Below are 27,919 nucleotides of genomic sequence, written 5' to 3' on the forward strand. Positions count from 1 at the left end.
TTTACGCTTAAAGACTAGTTAACTACTAAGTTCTTCTTGGAGACAGTTATAATTTTTTATTGCCATATACCTAATAAGCATCATCCCGTTCGAGACGCTGGCTAATGGCTCCTCTACACGATGGCCCACCACAGACCATTCAAAGGGACGCATTTATGCGTTAGAGGGAGTAAGTGATATTGCTATCTCATTCTACCTCATAGCTGTATCCCTTAGACTGGCCCACGCTGGGCCATCGTGTAGAGGAGCCCTAAGGCACTTCAATACCAATTGTATATTGACACGTTCTCATTTATTGATTTTTGAACATGACGATCATTAGGAGATACCTACTCCTATTACTAACTTATTCTCGAATTTTATTTTGACATGTATTTGAATCGTATCTATTAATTTATTAAATAATATTATGTAAATATTAATGACGATCATAATATAAATTCATGTAGATTAGTTTAGCATAATTTATACTGTAATTTTATATTGTGAGGATAGATATCTAAATCTATCATAGAGTGCCTCACTATACGTTGAAACTCTTGAGTGATTCGTGCCTTCAAGACCGCCAAGTTACCTAGAAAGCGATCCTGGGTTTCGAACCAGCACATGAGGACGGAACCGGAATAAAAGCTTAAATGAGAGATTTCCAGAGTGGGAAAGGGAATGTTCTTCTTAGTAGTAAGTAATACCGCCTGTGATTGCAAAGCGCCCTTTGAAAAGCGCCGAATTGCCGATGCTGCTTGCTTTCCCGGTACACCGCAGGCCCTTTAGCAACACTTGGTCTTCTGCTTTATTGTCGTCATACTCTTTGCACTGCTTACATCAGGCGCAGATGTTGCTTGCCGTACGATTTCTCGCCATTTACATACGACTTATTCTGGCAATTGCGTTCAGGGGTCCTTTCATGGCAGATTTGATTTGGTCAGGCCATCGCATAGGTGGCCTTTTACGCGGTCTTTTTCCGTTTGCTGCACCCTGCACCGCTAGACGCTCTATGGAGTATGGAGTCGTGTTTCGCCTCGAGACGTGACCGAAATAACTGAGAATGCGCGTCTTTACGAGAGCCGAAAAGCCATCCTCATTTTAGCTTAGCGCATCGTAAATCATGTTCATGTGTAGGGTAGATACCTATGCAATTAAAACTGCACGAGGCCATGCGTTTGGCGAGGAATGGAAGCCATGGAGGAATCTGGTCTTCAACAGAAGGACATGATGTCACGATCCTCAGCATTGAGGTACTTACTGACTGAAGAAGAAGAGAAGTGTATAACTATGTATCTGATTACATCGATACATAGTTAGTTGATGACTACGACTACGCTGAAAACGCAAATTATATAACTAAGATTGATATTGATATACCTAATTTGCATTTTCAGCGTAGTAAACCCAAACCCACTCATATTTTATCAACTCGATTCGCGGTCTGGCTTCGCGATACTGCCGCCGCGATCTGGAGTCATTTCATAAAAGGAAACCAATGGACCTGCTGCCAACATTGAAAAATCTAAAGTCGTTATCTGCTTCTCTTTCGCTCATACATATTCGAGCGACAAACAGCATTGGCGCCACACCTCGAATGGCGGCGCCTAAGAGCCGTTACGCACTGTCGACTAGTCGCCGGCGACTTGGCCTCTCGGCGGCCAAAACATAGGCAACTAGGGCCAGAAGACGAGCCGAGCGCAAACAGCACTAAAACATGTTGTCTTCTTCACAGCTAATATGATCGAGAGAGAGAGACGGATACAAATTAGTCGTCTCGACAGTTGCTCGGAGTGTGAACACTTCCATTTTAACTATTTTGGCTCATCTGAGGCAAGATAAATATTTATTATAAAGCTGCTATATTTAACGTTATTACAACAAAACAAAAGGGAAAAATCGCTACAGCATATAACTGACCCAACAATAACAATGTTATTTCAGCCAGAGTAGGAGTATAGGTTTCTACAAATTTTTCCTCAGATCTCTACTATTTTTTTTACTCTCGCCAATTGGATAATGATGAATTTAGATTAAATTGTTGTTACTGGCGTCAGATAGACAATTGAAGTTCTATATGATCGTCATATGAACCTAATCCAGTGTTTTACCTCAAATTGAAGGATTTTGGAGCAGGCTATCTGGAAACGAAGAAATTCAAAGTGTTGCTCTTGAACCCCTTTATCCGACACATGGTGATGGTCCATAAAGCTCTAAATAAATAAATAAATAATTAATAAATATTATAGGACATTATTACACAAATTGACTAAGTCCCACAGTAAGCTCAATAAGGCTTGTGTTGAGGGTACTTAGACAACGATATATATAATATATAGATATTTATAAATACTTAAATACATAGAAAACACCCATGACTCAGGAACAAATATCCATGCTCATCACACGAATAAATGCCCTTACCAGGATTTGAACCCGGGACCATCGGCTTCGTAGGCAGGGTCTCTACCCACTAGGCCAGACCGGTCGTCAAAATTGATGGGGCAATTACACAAAAAATACCGACGGGTCAAAGAGCAAGGGCCCCGAAATAATAAGATAAGAATATAAGTGTGATCTAACGATATAAAGATAGTTTATTTCAAGTAGGTTGTAATATTACAATGCGCTTATGAACATCAAATAAAGTTACGCCGGCTCTAACCCTACACTCTGACTGGAGAAGATTTAAATCCCTCCTACGATGTAAGAGGGTATCCCAATATGGGACCGACAAGAAACTCGGCAGGACACATCTTTTCAAAACATTATTACAGCTTATAACATGCATTAAATAAAAAAATACAATTTAGATGAATAAGGAATTTTTAAAAAGGTGATACTTAGTCGATGCGTAGAAATCGTTTGCTTATCGTTGTCGAGGTCTGACACAATAAAGCGACAATCTTGCCGACCAACGCAGATTCTGCGTGCTGATTTGCGTGTAGAGTGTAGGCTGCCTTCTACTTTCTACAGAAACCGGCGGGATTAAGTAATTTTACGGTCCACATCTAGAATTCTATCACGTTTGTATTTACTAAAAATCAACATAATTGTTTATTTCAATTCACCTCTAGTCCTCTATGTAGTTTATCGAATATGGATCAAGACTGTCAAGTAGATCTAAGTTCACTGTCTTTGAAAAAAACGAAAGCCACGCTCATGACAAGTAAGCCCATATTAATGCAAAAGCATGTATGTAACAAGCCTATACGTAATAAAAAATAAAGAAATAATTTCATTTGTAATAAGAATAAGTAGTATAAGTAAATACATTATGATTTTATGGATATTTTCAGCAGTTCTCGTCAACCTCGCCACGACAACTAATAATAAATAAAACACAATACATATTCGCGTCTTTTGTGCCGTGCCGTGTCGCAAGCTGTTTATTTATCGCTCGTATCTCCGCCGAGCTGACAACAATGCCCTCAATGTGCGGCCCGCATCCGGACCCCTCGCTATAATCCAAAATGTCCGTTTATTTTTCTACATGAGCAGCGTACAAAAAACAAAGTTGAATATCGAATTAGAGAGAGAGGCAAACACGCAACTGCCGAGCCACGTCGGGCGGGGCACTGCGTAGCGTATTCTGATTGGTCGCCTCGGCTTCTCGCCCGCCGCCCGTGTAGAGCGGCCAATCAGGCGTGCGTTTGTATCTCCCTTCCCGCACCCCGCAGCCACGAAACGACGACGGCTCACGAATACCGACCCGATTCGACACGACTGTGAGTGCCTTAGTTACTTCACACGCGTTCTGATAGCCGGTCGCTTTCGCTGACGTTTTCAGTGAAATTTAAATAAGCTGGACCACTTTCGCGACTGAATCTCTGTCATCTTAAAACGACGTAGTCAATTCGTTCGTCATCGGAGCTGTGTTGTGCCGCCACTAAACAGGTATAATTTAAAACAAACTCGTCACTTTGTTCCTAATGTCATACTAAACCTAATACTTTTTACAGAATTAAAATATCTCTACAAAATTCCGTGATAAACGAGTAATTTCGCGCCGGATGATCGAACGTAAAAGCGGTGTCCTCGTAATCAACGTAGGCCGTTCGGCGCGGCAACGTCGCGCGTAAATAATAGGGTAGCGCCGTGTTTCTCTCGCAGCCGGCGCGGGCTGGCAACGCCGCGTGGCTCCGCGGGAAGCGCCCGGCGCATTCACCGACAACCGAATATACCTACCTAGCCGCGACCGCGCGCAATCACAACTGCTTTCCTTTTGCAAATTATAACTTGTACTAAGATTTAAGCTCATTAAGAATATATCTTTGACGGTTTGTTTATCACCTAGGATCTTATCTTTATATACCTATTAGTCTTATTATAATACACCCTTATTTACATATTAATTATGTGTTATATACAACTATCTTGTATAAAAATGAAAAGTTATAATCACGGTAATACTAATTATAATATGTTAACAGCACCTATAAAACTTTATAGTATTATAAACTGAAAATAAGGCACGATGTTGATGAAAATAAAACTTGTTTACAGTATCGAGCGGTTGTTTGGAGACCGGTGGCGCGCTCTGTCGGTGCGGCGAGGAGTGACGCAAGCGGGACGCGCGGGGCGAGGACCGCCTCCCCCTACTTCAGTTTCTGCCGAGAGATCATACGAGGAGGCCGCGTCGTGCGACTTCAAAATCAAGGGACGTTCGCGCGGCAAGTTTAAACTGTGACAGTGTGTGTTGACAAGAACAGTGTACTGGATTGCGGTGCCTAACCATTTGGATGCAGTGATCGGATCACACTAACTGGATTGCAGTGTTTCTCTTGGATCTGTTGTACAAATTTGGCCGGCAAACTGGGGATGCACAAGATGGGCCTCGGCGACAGCGTGTACGCCGCCGAGCGTATCATGAAGAAGAGAATTAAAAAGGTGAGCTTTCATTATTTTTTACGCACGTAAAACTTTTACGCAATTCGTTTAAGCAAGATCACATACCAGCTCTAGCGCTTGGCATGTTTCATAATAACAGCTTGTTTTCGTTCGCGAATTAAAACACGCTTTGTGTAGTTAGTGCCCGATGCATGGTCTGATTATAATTTAGATTCTGGTGCATTAATCCTGGCATTGTGGCGGCAGCAGCTGGTAAGGGTTCAGGCTCCTTTCACGCGTGTTTATCGTTGCTTATTATTATCACGGCTCCCCTTACATGGCTCACAGAAACTGGGGCCCACTGAGAAATTGAATGGCCCATTATGCCCGTCTTGAGATTATATTAAGTTTTTGATAGTAAACAAGTTTCTCATGAGGGTAGCCTTGTGACATTGTGATGTCGTTTATGTGTCTTTTAGTTCTGTTACTAACTCTGAGTTTGAATAAAAGTTTGAATGGTTCCTGTTTTTTTCTTGTGTGTCCGGTTTTGTTGTGGGCTGCACGGGTAAAGGTCACACAGGGAAGCTCGGCTCGTGGGAGGCGAGTATTAACTCGATACGCCCACTGCGGTAAGTGCTCCTTGAAGTCTTATTAGCCGTTTCATTCATAATTCATAACAGTGTATTTTCAGACATTTTAGTATTATTGAGTAGTTCCCATTTGTTCCACGGAACGTTACAACAAACAATGGAACAAAATGGGGATTATTTCCTAAGAGATAAGTGGCTTTTTTTTTGGTATTCCAAGGGAAAAATGGGAATAACTCCTCAAGTTTACTGCAGCACTCTTTCGTGTAAAATTTCAAATATTTCACTATTTATGGGACAGGCACAAGTTTTTTTTTTCATTAAACAAAGCTCATAAGTTCAGGTTACTTTTTTGCCGGTATAATGTCAATGCTTCATGTGACACTGGGCGTACACGTCAGTTTCCGGCGTTGCAACAGCATGCTCAGGGGCAACTGCGTACACTTTTATGACATTAATCGCGATACTCTCGCGTGTAGTTATTTACTGCTCTTCCATTTTATGCTTTCACTGAATAACACACTATATTTTTGTAGATATTTTTATCTAACATATTTCTCTTTTAATTATTAAGATTTCTATACAATTATTAAGTTTAAAAAAAATCTTTCATGCAACGAAACTTTATTCGCGAATTAGAATAAATCGAAAATTCGTTAATTTGCTTAACCAATTAGATATTTTTTGTATACTTTGCAAAAAAAATATTGCGTTCAAATACAGGTTATACTTACCAGGCATTTAAATGTATTTTCTAATCAAAGCCGGAAATAGCTCGAAATTCATAATTCATCAACCACAGCATCCTGATGTGCTCTAATAGGAAATGAATCCCAAAATAGGCCTCATAGCTGGAATATCAATATTTAACCGTCATAGTATGCCTTAATTAATCCTATTCCTGGAGCTGCCCAGTCTGCCGTGCGTTTATTTTGCGCGGGGGTTGCTCTGAAATATGTCAAAACCATATTTGCGAAGGGTTTTGCTCAGGAATTTAATCGTTAGATTAGTGAGATGCCTTGAAACTCCAGGTAATCAATCAGAAACAGTACTTTACGGCTAGGCTTTGCGTGCTTGGCAGAAATAATAAAGAATATCATTAAGACGACATGTGTTTCCCAATAGGCGTTTATTTTAGTTGAGGTTTAAAAAGATGGGGATTGCAAAATAACAGAAAATTACCAATTCTTAAAAAAAAAATCCTCTAGTTCTGAATCCATTTATTTCTCGGTATTTAGGCTTTAGATAAATTATCTAATCCTTATTCATTGTTTTGCCGTTATTTTAAACAAGCTCTTCATCACATTATTGTAGAACAGTCCTCATTAGTCAAAGCTAAATTGGAACAGATTTAGCGAACACGTGACTCGTGACTAGCAGTTAACGACACATATTGTTTAGTACACACGCAGTGCTGAAGCACACGTAATGCAACCCAGAGTTATGGAACTAAGACATTATAAAGACTACGGAACGTGCGAAGTTCCCTACTGTTTTTATTTATGTCATATCTGTGCCGGTACATTTTGCTATATATGCTACATTAAGGCCTTAACTTCATATATATATATCCTATTTAAATTTGCAATATCAAGCTAATAAGCTAGTCACAGTTGGCTTTAAATATCTGCAAAGGTTAGTCAATCTCAACTAACGAAACATATTGTTTCGAACACACGTAGTTCTGAAGCAAACATACCTAGGTCTAGTCTTCTCTTATCTAGGCTCTTAGACTAAGCCTGGGTACGTTTAACTCTAAGTTTGAGCCGAAAGTTTTAGACCATAACCTGCGAAATTTCGTTCTGTTTGTTATGCCCAGACTTTCATTTTACTCTGGGTAAGGGATTCACAATTTCTAATTCCTTTTTGCATTTTACATAGCTGTTATATCGAGATTTTAAACCCAACAAGGGACTTTATTTAAATATCCTCAAAAGTCTTCCGTTACAATACTTCCGCGTACAGAAATAACGTATTTACCAGGTAGAAGGAAAAGCTTGGAATAATATGGGCCAAGCCAATATTCATAACTAAGGAATTTATTATCACAAGTACATTTTTAGATACACAAATTGACTCTACAATTTTCAACGTGAAACGTACCCTTTATTAAACTTCATTCATTATGACAAGCTGCAGCCGAAGTTAGCCTCTACGGCACGGCCGCGTCAAATTTAGGAAACTACTTAATACCATTATAAATAAACCTATACCAGTGGGATTTAAACCATCTCGTTAGTCAAATAGAGGCTATTTCAATCTGATATCGTCTTGGCTTCTTATCTGTCGGCATAGTCTTAACGTCGAGTTAACGTACCAAGTTGAACGAATGTCGACTCTCTATCACAGTCATACAGCACAAAACGAATAAACTGCGTGTAATTCATAAAGAAACTCCTACAGAGCGCTGTGGCCCTGGTATCTCGGAGCGAACGCGCCAGTATTCGGCTACGACCGAACGGTCGTCGAGTGCGCATGCTCCCCGCCGGTTCCGCCGACCAATCAGCGCGAAGCACTCGCTGGCTAGCGACTAATGCATTCCGCAAGTCTTATTCCAGGAAAACTAACTCAATTGAGTTTGATGGATGCATCTTAACTTTTTGCTTTCTTCACAAGAAATACCGCCAGTATAGTAAATCTTACCGTAATAGCCGTAATCGCGTTAGAATATGTTGTTTTTGCGAGCAAATAGATGCCACTTTTCCACTACACTTTTGCTAGTAACATCAGTTGTAGTTCAGGGGTTGACGGTGAGATGGCGTTGTTATAAATATTTGGAAAAGTAAGGCAAACCCTCTTGATTGCTACTCTAATAAAGAAAGTTTCGAGAAGGCTGGTTTAGGGTAAGCTTTAGTTAATATTTATAAGTTTCTTGTTTTAGAAATAATATTTAAGCAGTGTGCTAATTCGTTTCCTATTTTTACTCTTATTTTATTAAATTGTTGCTGTAATCAATACAATCATAACCTTGCATTTACATAACCTTGAAGTTATCTGATTGCAAATTGGATATATTCACGTGCAATACATGTGTGGGTGGAAGTTTACAATTACATGGGTACCAAAATTAATATCCTTTACGAGTGAATACTGAGTGCATCATTGAAAGTTTCTAAATTTCTCACAAAAGGTATATAATATAAAATCCACACCAATATTTATGATGGTGACCTTCATTATCAGTTTTAAATGAACACACACATATACAATTGCAAATGTCGCGAAAACCATGATTTTTATAAATAATAAATTAGGACTGCATAAATATTAATAAGAATCGAAAAAAAGTGTATTTCAAATTACAACGGTTCTTGAATACAAAAAGGTTAAAGTAGGTAAATTAAAAAAAAAAGACACCGTTATCCACGGGTCACGATCTCACCCGAAGCCTTCGAGAGCGCCAAGAAGCGACGCGGGGCAACACAAAGCGGCCAAATTTTCTATAAATAATCGCCTGACAATGCAGAGCTGTAATTTTATCCGGCCCTACCTATATCGGAATGAAATAAAAAACGCCAAGAGAACAGGGGAAGGTGTGGAGAGGATGTTTTTTAATTTATTATTTTTTGCAACGATTTTCTGTGTTACACAGATTTTTTATTCTTATCTGACGGGCAATAAATAAATTGAAAACATTATAAATTAAATGTCTGGGGCAAGTTTACTATAGTGTAAATCATTTTAAAAAATATAGATAACAACATGACACGTTGCATAAAATCCGCGAGACCTCGAAGTCAATACATCTTTAAAAATATATTTTTTTTTTATTTTATTATAGTGACTATATTTTTTTAAGACCGAGATGTCATGACGGAATCTGTTATTAATAAGTTAGAATAGTATGATTGGGTACAGGCCAACACGAGATACACTGTAGTACTTATATCTTAGCATTATATGTTGGTAACTTTAACCGAATCAATATACGAGTACTTACCTAGACATTCTAGTCTGGGTTAGTTAACTTAGTCATTTTATAAACACATGTTGACTTCTAATACGAAATTAATAAATAAAAGAAGCAATCGCATCTACTGCTCCCGATGTTCCAATTCTTCTTTTCATCATAACTACACTCTTATATACCCGTTGCGTAGGTACCGGGCCGCCACCCTTCAAAAAAACTATGTGAAGGGTCCCCCTATATTTAGAAAGCATACTTAATCGGGTACACGTTCGCTCCGAATATTAAAGCAGTGAATGGGGAAACGTCATATGGGAACGGACCCCTCGCAATTAGAGAGAACGCATTGTCTGCCACTTGCGTGGCATTCCGTTACACGCGGCTCGACGGGAACCACAATGCGAAATCGAGTTCTCACAGTATTCGGAGGTGGTTCTTAAACGTCTTTAAATGAATGTTTTGCTTGATGACTGTTTGCGTCGTCTTCTGAAATGATTTTGAATGAAGAAAATCTAAAAGCTGTAGTAGAGTAATAAGGACGTGTAATTAGATAAGTGAATACTATATTGAAATGCCTGTTCCAATTTTAACAATACTAGTTTTTGTGCAAAAATTATATCTTGACACACTTCTAAGTACTTGATGAAATCCACTTTTTTTTTTCATTCCGTTTGGATTTTATTTGTATAATACCAACTTTAAACACCTTTTCTATCCTGACATAACACTTAGGAGCGACACCTTCACTACCATCACAATAATTATAATATCAATAACCTCAGTAGAATCATCGTCATAACTGAACTAAACGATGTATTGTCGATATCCATATGCAGTTGCCCAATATTGGCCTATTTCGTCGATTTTAGACCTGAAACAAAATCCCACCATTAATCCCACTTCCACCTACGAAATCGGAAACGACATCAAAGAACATGGACACCGTTACGAACATAATAACGAGAGACAAGTTGACACTCAGTCATTATAAACGCCTTTAAAGTTGAAAGGTAATATAAAAGCATAAAGCCCATACAGCGACTGCTTTTTTAATGCAGTATTAATGCGCCCGCCGATCGGTCGTTATGCCCCACGCATTATTATGTAGATGTGAAACGAAAAGGAAAGGTTTTTTTGTGGCTTTATCTGATGTAGATAAAACCATAAAGGGATAGTAATTAGTGAAGGATATTGCAGGTGAGATGTTCCCACGTGATGCGAACTAAATAATATTCTACAGAAAATTAAATAATTTTTAACGCATCTGCTGTGGTCGTTGTAATTTTGGCCCAATAGCATTGCTCAATCTAGAAATGTAAGCACTTTGATAATTACTAAACAGAACCGTGCCCCCACAAAATTGTCCCGTTGTCAGACCTCACCCTTCTTTATAACTCTTCTAAATCATCCGCAGCACATAATTCCATATTCCTATAATGGAATGTAATCAGTAACGCCGCCTGCAAAGGGCCGCGAGGGTCAGCGCTGGAAAATATTTGGTATATCTGCGTCCCTCCGTTATTGTGTTTTTCTTATCGGTCCCGCAGGGAATGATGACTCTTAATTGAGTTATTTGCATTCATATTTAGGTCTATGGGTCAAATATTTGTTGATCAGATTCAAAAGTTAGTAGAAAGAATATGAAGTTTTAATCGGTTTTGTCTGATATACAGATAAGTATAATCTAAAAAAAGGAATAATCTTAGTGCTAGTTCATGAATCTCTTTCTATTTCCACTTAAAAGCCATACGATGCATAACTATCCTACTTTGTATATCTTATCTGTTAATCAGAAAGACCCATCAAATAATTTACTGTTTTCACCAATACAACAGTACTTTGCTAACAATGCAGAAACGCGGCGTCTGCAAATCAAATCAGGACGGTCATGTCCTCCACAAGTGTTTGTGCAGCGACTTAGGCACGAGTGCGGAAGGGTCTCCCCCTGCCTATAGCCCTATATCGCCCTTTTGCTTAATTTGCCCAATACAAGCATTCGTTATCGCAAGAATTTTACTTCTTAAATGGTTCAGGTCCTTTTATGACAGCTTAATTATGAATTTTGATTTGAATGGCGGTGTTTATTGAAAAAGTTTTACTACCGGTCGTTGTCAATGTCACCCTCTCTTTAATTAAGATATAGTAGATTTTATAATTTGAAACTATTTCATGTATACAGGCTTGTCAAACCTGTTCTAAATTCTAGTGAAGTATTAGTTTGAACTTAACCTTAATGCTTCAAATAGATCACCGTATTTGCATTAAAAAGAGGGTTATATAAAGTTACATGCGTAAACAGCCCCGAAAAGTAAAGTAAACAGATAAAATCAAAATCTTTCTAAATAACATCAAGGCCGATTAGATAATTATGGCCCGGCTGAGAGCGTGTTCTTCGATTTTATAACACTATTGCCAAATCCATTTATGTTTAATGATCTATATAAGATTAACAATCTGTTATGGATTCGATTTATTCGTGAACTATAAATTATTTATTGCATATTACAAAAGAAGTTTGTGTTGAAAGATATCCTCGTTGTTTGATATTCAGTTATGTAGGTTATTCATAGGAAGAGTCGTTAAGGAAGTGTCTGTATTTGTACAACAAACCCCTATTCAAGTGATATAAGAATCCTTTTGTTGTGGGGATTACGGTGCTGATCTTTGCCTGAAGGTATTGCGTTGCATCTCGCTGGCATCCTTTGAGCTATTTCCTACATTTCTAATGTCAAGATTATTATGCTTCTTACGTATTTCCGGTTGAAAAAATATTATTAATAGACCTTATAGTGGCAGTTTCATTTTCTCATTACCTTGATAATGAGAATACATATACCTATTCACACAAGAGCTTCTGTTTACGACAGCAAAAGAGGAAATCATTGAATTATCTGGTTTTGCCGGTTTGCTTTACCTAAGCTATATTCCGATTCCAAATTCATTTCTCGTTAGTCAGTATATTTACATGTATAATTTAGTATACCTATCAGTAAATTTAGTAAAATAGCGCCAGAACCGCAAACATTCTCGTCTTTCCCGCTCATATTTCGATGCGTGACGGGTGACAGTGCATCGATTTAAGTCGAGTCGATGACCACGAGTGCCGTTATCGGTACTGTTTTACAAGGCTCTCCAAGGCTTTATAGGTTTTTTTTTCACTGGCGTTTTGGGTAGCATCGATACGATTTTTAGGATTAGGAACGACATCATCCGTTACAATATTAACATCATTAATTTTAAAATGTATTGGTTTTGTGGACTCGACCTTATAGAATTGAAATAATTCAAAATACACGCAATGCTTTGCCTTCACCTTCACGTAGAAAAAAACCTATAATTGATTCATAAAATCATATCAATGTTTTGATGACAACACGTTCACGCGGCACCGTGGCAGCAGAGCAACTGGCGGTCGACGTTAGCACGTTAGCCCGGCCCAGCCCCGTTCCCAGACTTGCTCGCCTTGTCTGGCGTATCAGTTTTCTCGGCTCGAACCACCACAGCGCGCCGCTGCGCTCCTGGTATTTGAGTTACGAAAGAATACGCGCGAGACTGCGTCGGCTGATAAAAAACCGGCCTTGTTCTTTGTTGTTGTTTACCTTTATTATTAGAAATTCTCACTGCAAAGTGACTGATACGACTTTTTTCTTTAACATCGCCCTTAGCAACCGTCACGTGTGAGGTCGTCTGTGTTGTGAGGTCCGTACGTGGCCGGAATAAACACGCTCGCTCGGTGCGCGCTTGTCCTCGGACACTTGTGATGCTGCCCGCGTTCTGCGGGCTGCGAACTTAACTTGATTACGTGAATAATTTACGAAACCAAGAGACTTTAATATGCAAAAATTCATGGATAGCCTCAAGATCTTTCAACATGTACGTTACAAACGTACACTCAAATTACACACATGGGTAAATTACACAGGATATCAAAAACATAACTAGTATTAACGAAATTAACTTCACTTTACAACACTATTGTTATCACAATTCTCCAACAAGTTTTATATAAACAATGTGGAATAACTCGCACTTAAGCCGAGTAAATTTCACTTCTAAACATCGCGGTTTGCGCGTTCGGTGTAATTAAATTATCATAGATGCAGTGTTGCCCTTATTAGGCGTTGTTACGAATGTTCGAGTGTTACAACTCCCGCACGAAGTTGTAATTCACAACCTAGATTTTGTTAGGCTAGCTTACCGAGAGCTGGTAGTTATATCAGTGAAACTAATTTAAAAGTGATCTCTAAATCGGTATAAAGAAGATGCAATCAAGTATCAGTTTAGGAATAATCAGCACTCACCTTGGTTAATCGACAATTGTCAAACACCTAACACTTATTATCTTAATATTTTTTTTCAATTATGGTACTACTTTTCCTGTTCTAAACGTAAGAGAGATATGCATATTTAGCAAATATTTGGGCAATGGCCAATGCGACTAAAATTCTTATTCGCTGATGCTGCTGATATATTATTTATTGAGATGCCACGAATAGTACACGTGGTTTTGGCAGAATACAGAACAGCGGTAAAACCTGTGTACTATTTTAGGTCAGATTTAATATGAAAATTGGTTTCCTACGAAGAACAATGTTTGCTAAGAATTAAGTTTTGTTGCTCGTAGTGTAGTGTATGTAGTTAAGAGTCAATAAATCTAGCCTATGCCTGCAATAAATAAAAAAATCTTCATTTTAACTACTTCCCAGGAATACATTTTATATATTAAATATAAATTGCGATGCATTTGAAATAACTAGATAAGCAATTTTTGTGCATAAGTAGGTGTAATATGAATATGTATACGGTATTCGGCCGAATAGTGTGCAATATTTGGCCAAATACCGAATAGTTGCGAATATCCGTGGCATCTCTATAATAAATATTTTCATTATTATATTAGAGAAATGGCATATATCGCTGCATTACATTTATCATTATTAGATACATTAGACAAATGTCAGCCTCTAGGACTTTTGCCAGAGTTAGTAACAAAATTACAAGAAAAGTCGTCGGCAAGAGCCTACTGTTTATGCTATTCATTATTTACTTCTCATTAACGTGAATGTGGCGTTTGATAGTAGTTTAAGGTTTATTGTCGGGGTTGTAAAATAAATTATCCATAATTAATTGCCACTACACTGTATTAGTTAACGGTATATTTAACTTAGCTACTAGTAATACTTAACTTCATCTGTTTTAGTCAACTTTGTTATTCGTGCTGGTTACTTTACAATGTGTTGTATAGGAAACAAAAAACTAGAACTCCGCAGCGGGAATGCCTATTTGCATTTTAATTCATTACTTAACATAAAGAATCCCAATAACTCTAAAATGATGTAAGTACGCCATCTCAAAGAATTAGGTATATGTATATATATATAAATCTATTTACGATATACAAAATCGAACCTAATACCTTATAAAATTCCTGGCAAGGTGCAGCTAAAAGCATGCAAATTCAATAAAGCGCGGGGTCTAGCCAAGTTACTTTCATTCCGCTTTAGTCTATAGGACAAAAAGTATTTCAAATACTTTTACTGCAATTGAAATGTCAATCCAAAAACACATGACATTACTCATGGCGTGCTATTGTAACCGCGTTTCACGTGATATATAATATCTTGTGTTATTAGTATTGCCTGACTATCAGTAAACATTTAAGTACATCTTAATTCTTTCTGCTACTAAGTATCATATCACGTCCTAACAGGCGTCCATTGCAATATCTCTCCTTATCTTGGTCCTGGTCTTCGAAGCACGGCTGCATCTTCGATGTTTGTCATTTTTTATGTTGTTGAACCCGTTTGGCAGTTTATCCTACCATGTGACTTCATAAATAATGTTCTATATATACCAAAATCTATTTCAATGGTAATGAGATGAATGGCGCCCAATAACAAAAAACACTACGGCCAGGGTAACTCATCGCATACTCAACAACTCAGGCTTTAAACTTAGCTTAACATAAACTGGAGCCAAGCCAGATCAGATCACGAAGCAAGTATGGGATAAGCTTCAGTCTACGAACGAGCAGTGTCATTTCACTACAAAAAAAATCTTGTGTATATAGGTACTTACTTACACTACTTCCGTCTATTCGATATTAGAAATGAAATTCAATTTAAAAACGTCAACAGTTGTTCATACACTCAAGACACTAAAATTTATTTTAGTGTCTCTTAGACATTTTTTTACTCATCGCACGTAGAGCGTAGCTCTTGCGATAAATGCGGTAGTAAAATCATTTTAGTATTTCATTTTATACCAATACCTTTACGTCTCCGGTCTCGATATTGCAGCCGGACGGCCCGAGGGGGGTGGAGGGGAGATTAATAGCCTACCCCGGGACCACTGAGCTTGGCGGCTGTCAAATGCTCCACTTTACGAAGTTTACCTAACTCGGTCGACCGAGCTGCACTTAGTTGAATACTTACCTACATGTAATAGTGATTGTGGATTCAACTATCGTCGTCAGACATCTATAGCGTCGGCCTTTTATCGCCCACTACTGAACACAGACCTTTCTTCGAGTACGCTATACTGTATTGTGAACTAGGTACGAGAGACAGGGGATTTATAGTTTTAGTATCTTAAACAATATTAAGGGCCAGTTTATCGTTCTGGCCTTATTTAGGTGATTTTAATAATCTAGATCACTAAATATTTGATTGAATTTTAATTAGAATTTTAATTGGGCCCTGTCGTCTCAAGTATCCTATAATTGATTCCAAATAGTAACAAGAAATTCCTTAAAAAATGATGATATTTTTTTATTTTAATACAAATACGACCCTAAGGTTTTGCTTAACGTGTTCATTATAGGTGGGTAGGTAATATACTAAAATTAGGCCAAGCCAACCGCATATTTTCGGTTTCCTTTTGTAAAACCACTTTATGTAAAGGTGTAAAATGTATGTATTACTTATATGTATTTGTTTCTTTTTTAAGCGCACCGCCTTAACAAATTTTGTGAGCAATATTACACAGTCTGAACTAACAGGAATTTTTTACTCTATTCAATCATACAGCAAATAGAAATCGAAATAGGGTCAAGCAAATTTTAAGGAAATGTCTTTTCTGTGGATAATACAATAAAAGTTAACGACTGGGGTACCTACATATAGATACCTACAAAGTATTTTTATTTTAGTCTCAAGTGCTGAAAGATATGTACCATGCCTGTAGAGTTGCAGCAAAAATTAGCTTTAGATTCTTTTAACTTTGCGATGTCTAAAGCGAACGAGTTAACCGTACAATAAAATGTGTTTGATCACAAATTAGGTACGTACTTAGGTAGCTACCTACCTATCCAACTAAGTACCTACCTTGTATCTATCAGCTTCTTGGGACATCGTTAATATTACTCTGGCAATCTTCCGAGCCTAACCGCAACTGCTTTTCAATCGGATTTCAACCGTGTGTGCAAGACATTAGAGTATCTTCTGAAAATGACCAGTAAACTCATAGCGTAACTTTGGAAAGCATGACACTGACTGTCCTATCCATTAACGTCCTTTGAGGAATGCGTCTCTTTATCGGCTAAAGCTATTGAATAAGTCAATTTCCGATGCTATGCCAAGAACTCAACACACTGCTTTTTAGGGTTCCGTAGCCAAATGGCATAAAACGGAACCCTTATAGTTTCGCCATGTCCGTCTGTCTGTCTGTCTGTCTGTCTGTCCGCGGCTTTGCTCCGTGGTCGTTAGTGCTAGAAAGCTGAACTTTGGCATGGATATATAAATCAATAAAGCCGACAAAGTCGTACAATAAAATCTAAAAAAATAGTTTTTTTTAGGGTACCTCCCCTACACGTAAAGTGGGGGTGAATTTTTTTTTCGCTTCAACCCTAGAGTGTGGGGTATCGTTGGAAAGGTCTTTCAAAACTAATAGGGGTTTTCAAGAAACATTTTTTGATAAAGTGAATATATTCGGAGATAATCGCTCCGAAAGAAAAAAAAAATGTGTCCCCCCCTCTAACTTTTGAACCATAGGTCCAAAAAATATGAAAAAAATCGTGGAAGTAGAGCTTAAGAAAGACATTAAATGAAAACTATAGCGGACATGATCAGTTGAGCTGTTTGAGTTATTAGTTTGAGTTATCGCAAAAAGTTCTCCCTTCATAGTAAAAAGACTTACTTTAATTAGGTACTGATTATGCAAATTTGCCTATTTGTTTAACTCGGGTGAAAGGTACCGTTTTATCCCTTGGTTAACAATTTACTATATTTTAAGCTCCAGTTTAGCTTATTGTGACGGAAGAGTAACTACGGAACCCTACACTGAGCGTGGCCCGACATGCTCTTGGCCGGTTATTATATTTGTCTGATTTGTCTCATTAACAACGACACTACACGAAATAATCTTTTAATTAATCTACACAATAAATAGGGGATCGTAAGAAAAATAAATTCACAGAATAAAACGAAGTCCCGTTTTTCTGCATTTTTATCTATTATTGTTAAAAAGCGTAGAAAATTTGACTCTTCCAACATGTGACGTCATGTTTCAAAATCATACAAAGTTCCTGATGATTCGTTTTGACATTTCATTAAAAGCCTCAACTCTTGACTTTGCCTTGGTATTGCCATTCCGATCCCTTTATTCTTCCCTGTCATAGACTTAAAAGTAAAAATCGGACAGACAGACGGATATGACGAATCTATAAGGGTTCCGTTTTTTGCCATTTGGCTACGGAACCCTAAAAACAATTATAACACCCGCGATAAACCATCAAGCTCATGTCGATATCTTTTCTAAAAATTACTGTCATTTTAACTCCGACAAAATTTGATTTCAGAACACTCCGTAAATTGCTCTCCCGGCAAGCTATAACGAGCTCAATCCCTAATGCCCCAGGGTGTAAATTTGAATGTAATCCGATTGTAGCATTTAATTTCGCGACCCTCCGCGTTAAAAGGGTGGGTGGAGGGTGAGGCCCACAATTGGCGTGCCTAATAAGCTGCCGTGATTAATTTTTCAATGGAACTTTATGAAAAATGGCACTTTGCAAGTCTCGCTTTCGGAACCTCTAATCTTTCTTGATTGTTTTGTTACAATTACGACTGTATCTTGTCTGAATAAAGTCCAGATTTGTAGAAAAGCAGAGAAGTTTACGAGTTTCTGTACATTGTTGGAAGACTTGTTGATTGGGTGTGACGACTGACAATTCAATTCTTGGCTACGGAAAGGGTTGTGATTGATGCCCGCTTGAGATTTGAGGCCCGATTTCACCGCTAATTGAAGAAATTGACGCGGCTCCTTAATTAAATCTGATTCTTCCTTTTTCAAGAAAGATTAATGAGGAAGAATGGACGAGGACGAGGAGGTAGGTACCTATTTTGTTTGTCATTTTATACAAAACTTAAAAACTACTCATAGTGTTGTGTTCCTGCCGGTGAGTAAGGTTGCCAGAGCTCAACGAGGGGGGTGGGGTTAGGGTCGGCAACGCGCATGTAACTCCTCTGGAGTTGCAGGTGTACATAGGCTACGGAGACTGCTTACCATCAGGCAGGCCGTATGCTTGTTTGCCACCGACGTAGTATAAAAAAAAAACTCCAACATTTTGCTTAAATCACTCTTATCACATCGCTAGACTAAGTAAATTCCGAGTTCAAAAACAAAACAAAAACTTGAAAAACTTCTGGAATCCAGGATAATATTGAAAATTATCGTATGTATACCTTGTGTACTCAACATTCCATTTAGTTCTGCAAGTAGGTCCCGTGGACTCTTTAAAATTCTGGCAAGGAAAGAAGCGTCATCGAAAAATGACCGACTAGTTTGCCCTTCTCGTTATCTCAATATATCTTGTAGGACAAACATTAACTCTACGTCACCACAGAAGGGGCACATCAGTTAACCCCACTCGCGCTCTCGAGGCGGGCAAAGTCGCGGGATGCGGGCGATCTGTGCGCTCGTTAATATTGAGATTTAGCCCATTAAAATACTCGCTCCAATGGTTACTTATCGTGCGTCGTTTATGTTTTAAATATGCAACCACTGAACGGGTTTTACACAGAGCAAAACTGTCATATTAGGAGAATGTGGAGAGGTTGATGTCGATCAAGGGGAGGGGTACATGGTTAATACATAACAGTACTACTTGAAATTTTCTACAAATCGGCCTAACATATGATGTACTTGGCATTTACGGTTATTTTGTAATTTCGAATCGAAACGTAGAAAAAAACACATTTTTATTTTTTCCAATTAGTCTATTTAATGATGTGTTACCTAGTTTACCTATCTATGTTTTATTAATACTGCTTATCTTATGATTTTACATCACGTAGAACTAGATTTATACGTAATTTTTAATAAACGTGGAATAACCGATAATAAACGAATATTCGGTTATTTTTCGGCCATAACCGAAACCGGTTATGAAGTTATTGCATTCCCTAAATAAGAACCTACTTAATTAAATATTAGATTATAAAAATTTTAAAATATTGAAATGTAATTATCTTAATATGCTATAATATTGAAGTAAGAACGAATGAAAGGTTATTTTCAAAATTATAAATCAATTTTTTTTAAAGCGAAACCTATAAACTTAGAATATATTATGCTGAAGCGATCGACATCAAAATCAAAGTGATTTGTTAAGATTTAGTTAGTGCAAACCGTTTTCTCCCGCAATGGAATACATAGAAAAAGTACCGTTATTTCTTTAGGATCATAAAGCTATTCTTACCTCTTGAACTGATTATAAAACGCTTGTGCGAACATTTTTGCGGCTTCCTTGTCCCAGACGAGCGAAGCTTATTACCTAGCTATAGGCTAGTGGCTCTCTTGTAGGAACTGCCTAAGTAATTTATTTGTTAGATTCTGTACGTAAATCTAACGCTAACTTTAAATCTTTTCAAACGATATTTTTGATTTAGTGGTTCGACAGGGGCATGTCTCTAACATCTAAATTCGAAAAATGTATAGAAAAATATGGGTTATTTCCAATAGTTAACAACTTGGTGGTTGTTACCAGTGGTAACTACTGGGAAAAAAATCGGTAACTAATTGAAACAAAAAATCCCCAGTATAGTTAATAGTTACCACTGGTAACAACTTGGTGGTAACTAGTGGGGATAACCCATATTCCACCGTCAACTGCAGCAATGATCTTGAGATAGCAGAGTCCGTCTAAGACCAACTTTGATTAGGTACCTATTCATCATCATCTAGTCCTTTTCGACCGCAGTAACTGCGTTCTACCGCTGAGAGCGTCGCTAGTGCGCTCTCAGGTGACTGATATAGCCAATTTTGGCAGCAAATGTGCGACCACACTCGCTGCAGGTCAGCACCCCTCCGACATAATTGTAAAGTATAGCCAAAGGTGGTCTGGCCTTCTGCTCGTCGCGCTTAGCGTCGAGTTTTGTGCGCCGCCTAGCTTCAAACTGACGCACCTGCGTCTGCACAATATGCCTCCAACGTGGACGGTCACCATTTTGTTGGCTGTATATGAGCTCTCTTCATATGCCGCTTCAACACATCTTTGACCCGCAAGAACTGGCCGCCTTGCTTGCGCTTTCTAAGGTTACCTGTTACCTAATATGCTAAATATGGAGGATGGAAGTGCTATTTACCTATAAGTTTCAAAGTGGGCTAGCATGGTGTCTCTCTGCTACTGCTATAAGTCTGCAGGAGATTGGTTCGACTCTGTAGCTGGTTAAAATTGGTGAAAACTGGCCAGACAAGAAGAGTCAGTGTGAATAGGTAGATGAGTCCTAATACCTACCAGGATTATTTCAAGATCAAGTACTAAGTCCAATACTTTTTCTGCATCTAATATACGACCAAGAGTCACTACGATTCGGCAGTGTAGATATTATCTGCATGTGAGCTGGACTATAACCGCGAAAATCGATGTTGGTCAATAACGGGCATTTTTCTCTGTCACTCTAATTACGTCTTAGTGAGAGTAAAAGAGGATTCCCGCAATTTGTGGATTTCGGTTTTGTCGGTATAGGCCCCCAGGAGGCTTACCGATACCGCGAACTTCGATCTTTCGTTACATCGCTACAGAGGCAGATAACGAAATTTCATTTTTTCCTTCTGAATAAGCAAGTAGAGTGTAAGGGGGGGGGGGGGGTACGTACTTACCTGCTTAGGTACGCGGGGACGCGGGAGATTTCATGCGTTTTACAATAGTTATTTGTTTTACAAGGGGGCAAAGTTGTTGTTTAACTGCTCGTGCTAATATTAATACCCAAGCAAGCGAAATATCCCAAAACGAGCGATCAAGCGAGTGGTTCGAGAAATCGAATCTTGAGCATTGCGAGGGTTTGAAGGCACGAGGGTTAAACAAACTTTACCTCCGAGTGATACACAATTTTTTCACCGCACCAAGGTGAGGAAAATACTAACTAACGTAATAAAAAACCTATCGATCAAAATCATAATTTAAAAGTCAATTCTACCAGCTAACATAAAGAAACAACTCAAAATTTGCATCTGATCACTTTGCCCCACATGTGGATAAAATGCAACTTTTTCATTAGTTTTTGAACAATCAAGAGGGCCTGTAGGTACCAGTTGGCGTGGTGAAAAGATTGCAACGCTATTGGTAACATTTTCTATAGCTATCTACTTACTAAGTAATAAGTACATTTGTTTATCTTACATGTCAATTTAGGCCATGACTAAACCCTCATTTCTATACGCGATAATACAGGAGCGTCAAAATTAAAAACGAGCCCTCGGCAGATCGGCTCTACTCTACACCGTTTAGGTAGATCACCTGTTGTAATCAATAATCCTTCGATACCTCCATATCCTTCCATTAACTGCCAGTGCCACCAACATAAATGTCAATTAAGCCCTAGGTATTATCTCATTCACCGCATTGCGACTGACTTTAATTACTCGCACTAATTACTACGCGTTCCGATCCGTCCTAATTGGCGTCGTCCGACCAGACGCGGTCCGCCCATGGCACGATTACTACCATCAAATCTACCATCTTAGCCACACCCACCGAGCAAACAAAACTCAACCTTAAATAACTTTATACAAGGGCTATAGTACTGGCATTAGTAACGTGGTAGGTCGAGCCGGACGTGCGCGGGGGTGGGGTGCGACGCGGAGGAGGCGGGGCCCTCCCTTCGCCCCGCCCGGGCCGTCTCTCGGCCAATAGCGGCGCGCCAGCCGAACGAGTTCACCTTGCCCATACGTCCCGGTGGGTCCTTTTATTTTTTGAAGGATTGCATTCGTTTATGGTTTTGAGTTTTGCTGTGGCGATTACCTGATGTCTTTTGTTTTATTGCTTTGACTAGGTAAAGAATTTGAATTGTCTTTTTATTTATGTTTTTTTACCTGTTTCTTGACATTATTTATCTAAGGTAAATCTTAAATAGTTTAAAAGCAATTAAGAATGCATACAATTAAATCATCCTATCTAGGTACTACTGCTTTTGTCACAACAAAGTCTTACCATTCAGGTTTCATGCTAATTTTATTGGTAATTAGGTAGTGCATGAGACCACTGAGTGAAGTAACTTATATTTCAAAAAGTTTAGCGATTAGGGTGAGGAACTCTCGTCTTTATCTTTTGAGATAAGCACCTAAGTACCTACTATTTTATAGTATTTTTCTTAGTATCGAGTTTGAAAAATACTATGTGTATGTTAAGTGTATTCGAGACTTCAATCAGGTCTCTCTCGGGTCTCGGGTACCGGTTACCATTCTACTTGATTGACTGGAAAGAAATAAATTCCAAACATCTCTTTAATTTTATTTTAATATTACAATAAAACTTATTTTAACGTAAACATGAAATAAAACTTATTTTAATTCGATCATAGATATGGGTACGTAACTTGACGAAGAGAAAAATACATCAAAAATCAATGATGGTGTCAACACAAGAAGTAGGGAAGGAATAACATTTTTCTCCGCATCAGCTGGTAAAGGTCCTCTTGATTGTTTAAAAACTGATGAGAAAGTTGCATTTTATTCACATGTGTGGCAAAGTAATCAAATGCAAATTTTGGGTTGTATCTTTATGTTTGCTGGTAGAATTGACTTTTAAATAATGATTTTGAATGGAAAATATATAATAAATAACATTCATTTTGAATTGATTTTGTTTGGGTAATATTTTCCTGGTGTGGTGAAAATTTTTGTGTTTCACTCGGTTTGTTTTGTTTTGCAAAATTTGTTTATCCCTCATGCCTTAACCCCTCGCATCGCTCAAGATTCCACTTTTCGAACCTTTCATTTTGGGAATCTTTCGCTTGCTCGGGTATCAATATTAATAGATACACACTCATACCTATACAATTTTGTGCAAGCATAGTGCCTATAAATTGCATATACAGATGTAATGTGGTACGTTCCACAATAAAAAAGGAAGATATTTACATTTATCGTAGTGCCTGCTAAAATTAAAGTTAGAAAATGTATTTCATGAAAATATTCCTATAGATCTAGTTTGAATTGGTTACATGGTTCTTATGAACTCGGATAGAGATATACTTACAGGAAGAACTAGATATTTGTACTTACTCTTACTAATGGTATACAAAATAGTTCCACTGGACTGGATGTCGTTCGATACCTCCCTCGCGGGAGGTATGAGTTGCTGTGTCCGCCGTTAGGCTGCGACGTCTGTAGCGGGTCGCTCCCCACTGATGTGGGGAGGTCATTCCACTTCGATGTGTGGACGTGTGTGCTGCTGGTGAAGGCCAGCTCTTCGCTAGCGATGGTTACCCAACCCCACGACCCCTAGCCTGGTGATACCTACCGTTTGAGCGGGGCCAGGTTTGGGGCCGCGGTGAAGGCGACCGGTAGCTTAGCTGGCGAAATAGTTCCAATATGTAAATATATAAAAAGTCGAACGCCCGTACAAAGTCACATCGCGCGTACCGCGCTCCTACTCACCCTCCGTCACTAAAACCAATAAGCGGCGAGGGTTCCCGAGATCCCGCCCAGTACCGAAACGACCTATGTACATAACTACCAGTAGAATTGAAGCCTTATGTAACAAAATTTAGAATTGGTTTTTCTATGTGTTAGCAATGGAATTAAGAGCGAAAGGTAATAAAATGTAGGGTTTTATTTTTGGTTCCTGTGTCGCGTTCGAGTAATTGCGAAGTCCACAGATGGTCGATACTTTTTATATTTCGAAGGGAATTGTATTGATACGAACTTAATAAGATTCCTTTTCGTTTCTTAGCGTCGATAGTACACAGATCATTGCACCTATTAGATTAGAGCGTGTGTGCTGTGTGTATACTAATGACATATTTATATGTCCTTAATATAGGACATTAGTAATGACTGAATGACATAACGTTACTTATTAAGATATTAGGCACCTACCTACTTAAAGGCAATAAGTATTTGCTTATGTGTAAGCTTCAATTATACTAATAGCAGATCAAATCGTAGATAGGTAAACGAGTAAAGAAAAAAATGTCTTAATTAAATTTGTAAATTCGCTGCTTTTCAAAAAAGCCTAATGCCCTATAATTAGAAACTGCCTAAGTAGATTCCACTACAATAACCATTTGATCAGTCGTAGCAGACATCACAATTCGGTGTTTATGTCTTTTATACAGTAGGTACCTATTGGCGTGATAATGTCATGACTATAATAGGTATGATGTGACAAATAGTACATATACAAACAACATTCCGTACAGTTCATGTTCCTTATAAGGTAGGTACAACCAGTGTTGGCCGAAAGTTAATTAGAATTGAAAATTAACCATTACAAATTGAACCAAAAACCGTAACGGGCGGTTACAGTTTACGGTTAAATTTGTAATGGTTAATTATCAATATTTTATACAACAATATTGAATAATCTTATCAATCTGTCCATACATTGCATCGCATGCTCGCATGACCTTTATGTAGTACAACAATAACCTTATTAATCTCTCGTATAGCATGACAGGTTTGCATGGGTATTCAATAAAGCCTGTTATTATATTTTTACCGAACGATCGCGTAAGAAAACCAGTATAAGTAACTTCGCGTTATTAACGGAGTTTCTGTATCTATCTCTGTCACTGCAATACAAGAGTGATGGAGAAGGAAATATAAATAATCGAAGCTAGCGGCAGAGTCCGGATACTTTTACTGGTTTGCTTTTTTGTACTCAGTAAGTGTTGACAATAGCCGACTGCACGAGGGTTCTCGGTTCGATTCCCGGGGAGATAGTCGCCAGCTGGCCCGGCAGGTGCGCTGTCTTTTGGCAATTATTTTTTAATACATTTAGGGCCCCGTGTACTTTTTTGAAAACGGAACTATTTTTGTTTACCTCACGTGGTATTTTATTTTACTTTAGATACAGGGCAGTTTACGAAGATACATAATATATGTAGGTAATATGATATAGAAAGGTTTTCTGTTTATGAAGTTTTAATGCTGGGTTAAAAACGAGTATAGACATTAGATACGGCATGCCGCAACGCAACACAGTTAAATAATGAATTAATAACTTAATTGAAGTACCTGCATTAGCTAGTCGAAAATAATAATTAATTATTTTCCGCGTATTGTCTTAACTATCTCATTTCGTGTAATGTTTGAGTAATTGATTTAATAAAATAAGAGCCGACAATAGGCAACATGCAAGTTTAACGAGCCAAAATAATGACTGAACCCGCGCTCTCACGCGAGTGAACAGTCGTTAGGGCTCCAGTAGGTAGCCTGCAATTCCCGCAATATTCCTTATCGCCTAGGTACAATCAACACGTACTTATCATTACGATACTAACGTGCCATCTACGTCAAAGAACTTCCAACCCTAAACAGTGCAAACTAAGATAAAAAATTGCAAACACTAATTAGGGCCGTTAAGTTTTTAAATTGTTTTAAACACTTTGTGCCAACCCTCCCCGACGCCAGTCGCGGCACGAACGCCTTCCGAGCATGACTTAACGGACCGGTCTCTTGTTACAGGGCAAGGTGGAATACTACGTGAAATGGAAAGGCTGGAAACCGAAGCACAACACCTGGGAGCCGGAGGAGAACATTTTAGATCCGAGGCTGATCCAAAGCTTCGAGAGGGGAGAGGATTCGAAGAGGCCAGGGAGAGAAAGGAAACGCGAGCGCGAGCACTCACCCGAGAGAGCCCGCAGCGGGTCCGACGAGAGGGCACCGCTGCCCGGCAAGCGCAAGGCGCAGGTCCTATCCCAAGAATCGGGAAAGATTGGAGTGACTATAACTATGAGCCCACAGAGGAATCGCGCGCCACCGCCAGTGCAGCCTTCGCCAGCCGCGCCGGCTGGAGGCGCTGCCGCCCCCGCGTCACCCGCCGCCGAAGCGGCCGCCCCCAAAACGGGCCAGCGACGAGTACCGCATTCACCCGAAGAAGCCGACGCTCACACGCCTCCAGAACGCGAAAGGCGCACGCAGACGCAGCCTGAAGCGAAAGCCCCCGCGGAGCCCAAAGGCGCGCGACCACCTCCACCCGCACCTCAAGAAGACGAGGATTCCTGGAGCGAACCTGCTGCGGTTGCAGCACCGGTCCCCCAGCCGCGCCGCGGCGCCGCCTTCTGGATGGCGCGATCTCCTGTAGCAGACCAGATCTTCATCACCGACGTCACAGTCAACCTTCAAACCGTCACGATCCGCGAGTGCCGCACGGAGCGCGGGTTTTTTCGTGCCCGAGAATCTCGCCCCCTCGATGTTACGTAGACTATCCTGTATTAATTTATTAGTGATGGACAATGTACAGTAGCTAGTTATTTAGTGATAACAACCGGAATCTCGACTCCCGTAGACCGTACAACCGTCTAATGTCAAGCTAGGTTTATCTTGATGCGTCTAACTATGACGAGCTTGTTAGTCACAGACTTAGCATGATCCATTGCCGACGGAGTACGTAGACTGTCCCCAAAGTTTATTGAAAGCCTAATGCTGGACAAAGTGATTGTCAATTGTTAACTATACTTAGATTATTTAGTTGTTATTCAATTGGTTCGGCTGAGGGCATTATAAAGGACGTTAAATACAAATGTGAGGACAACCTCGTTGGAAAATGTATGCAATAATAAATTAATGTATTTAATATGAATTTGCTAACGAGCCTTTATAAGTCCCAATTTAATAAACCCAATTAGTAAAATCTAATATCGGTTTTTATGATAAATGTACAAATGTCAGGACCTGCGACTAAATGCCAAGTGACTACATGGTACCTAAAATTATCGTGATTTGTCTGTTTGTAACCGTTAAGCACGCTTATAAAAGTATGTATTACATAACCTACATTTTATGATACCCAGTGATTTCGTAATCATTTAATTCATATTATGAGCATGGCAACTATTTGTATATCAGCGGGCATGTGTACAGAGGTACTGAGATTGATTGAAATAGCATAACAAATGCGATCGTTTTCGAGAATATACGATGGGAACAAATTATTCGCTCCATCTGTATTTAGAGTTACATTTCTTAATGAGTTTTGTCCTAAATTTAGGACATCAGGCTTGTTATGTGAATGATCTGCAAATAGCTGTTCATGTATTTTAAATATTTATTTATACTGAAAAGAAACATGCAAAAAATTGTATTAAATTAGTATGTCACTTGTATCTAACAAATTTATTCAACGACGAATTAATTTACAGTTGTTTTACTTTAATAATTGTTGTTGTTA

The 27,919-nt window shown here is 38.8% G+C and overlaps 1 protein-coding gene across 1 annotated transcript; it reads left to right on the forward strand.

Moving 5' to 3' along the window:
- The first annotated feature begins 3,519 nt into the window (after nucleotides 1-3,519).
- LOC133521239 (polycomb group protein Pc) lies at nucleotides 3,520-27,464 on the forward strand. Its single transcript, XM_061856085.1, has 3 exons — nucleotides 3,520-3,879; nucleotides 4,489-4,872; nucleotides 26,215-27,464. The coding sequence occupies exons 2-3, from the start codon at nucleotides 4,804-4,806 to the stop codon at nucleotides 26,950-26,952; spliced, it is 807 nt and encodes a 268-aa protein (XP_061712069.1). The 5' UTR covers nucleotides 3,520-3,879; nucleotides 4,489-4,803; the 3' UTR covers nucleotides 26,953-27,464.
- Nucleotides 27,465-27,919: the final 455 nt, after the last annotated feature.

This window comes from Cydia pomonella, chromosome 9 (assembly GCF_033807575.1).
Source record: "Cydia pomonella isolate Wapato2018A chromosome 9, ilCydPomo1, whole genome shotgun sequence".
Taxonomy (NCBI): Eukaryota; Metazoa; Arthropoda; class Insecta; order Lepidoptera; family Tortricidae; genus Cydia; species Cydia pomonella.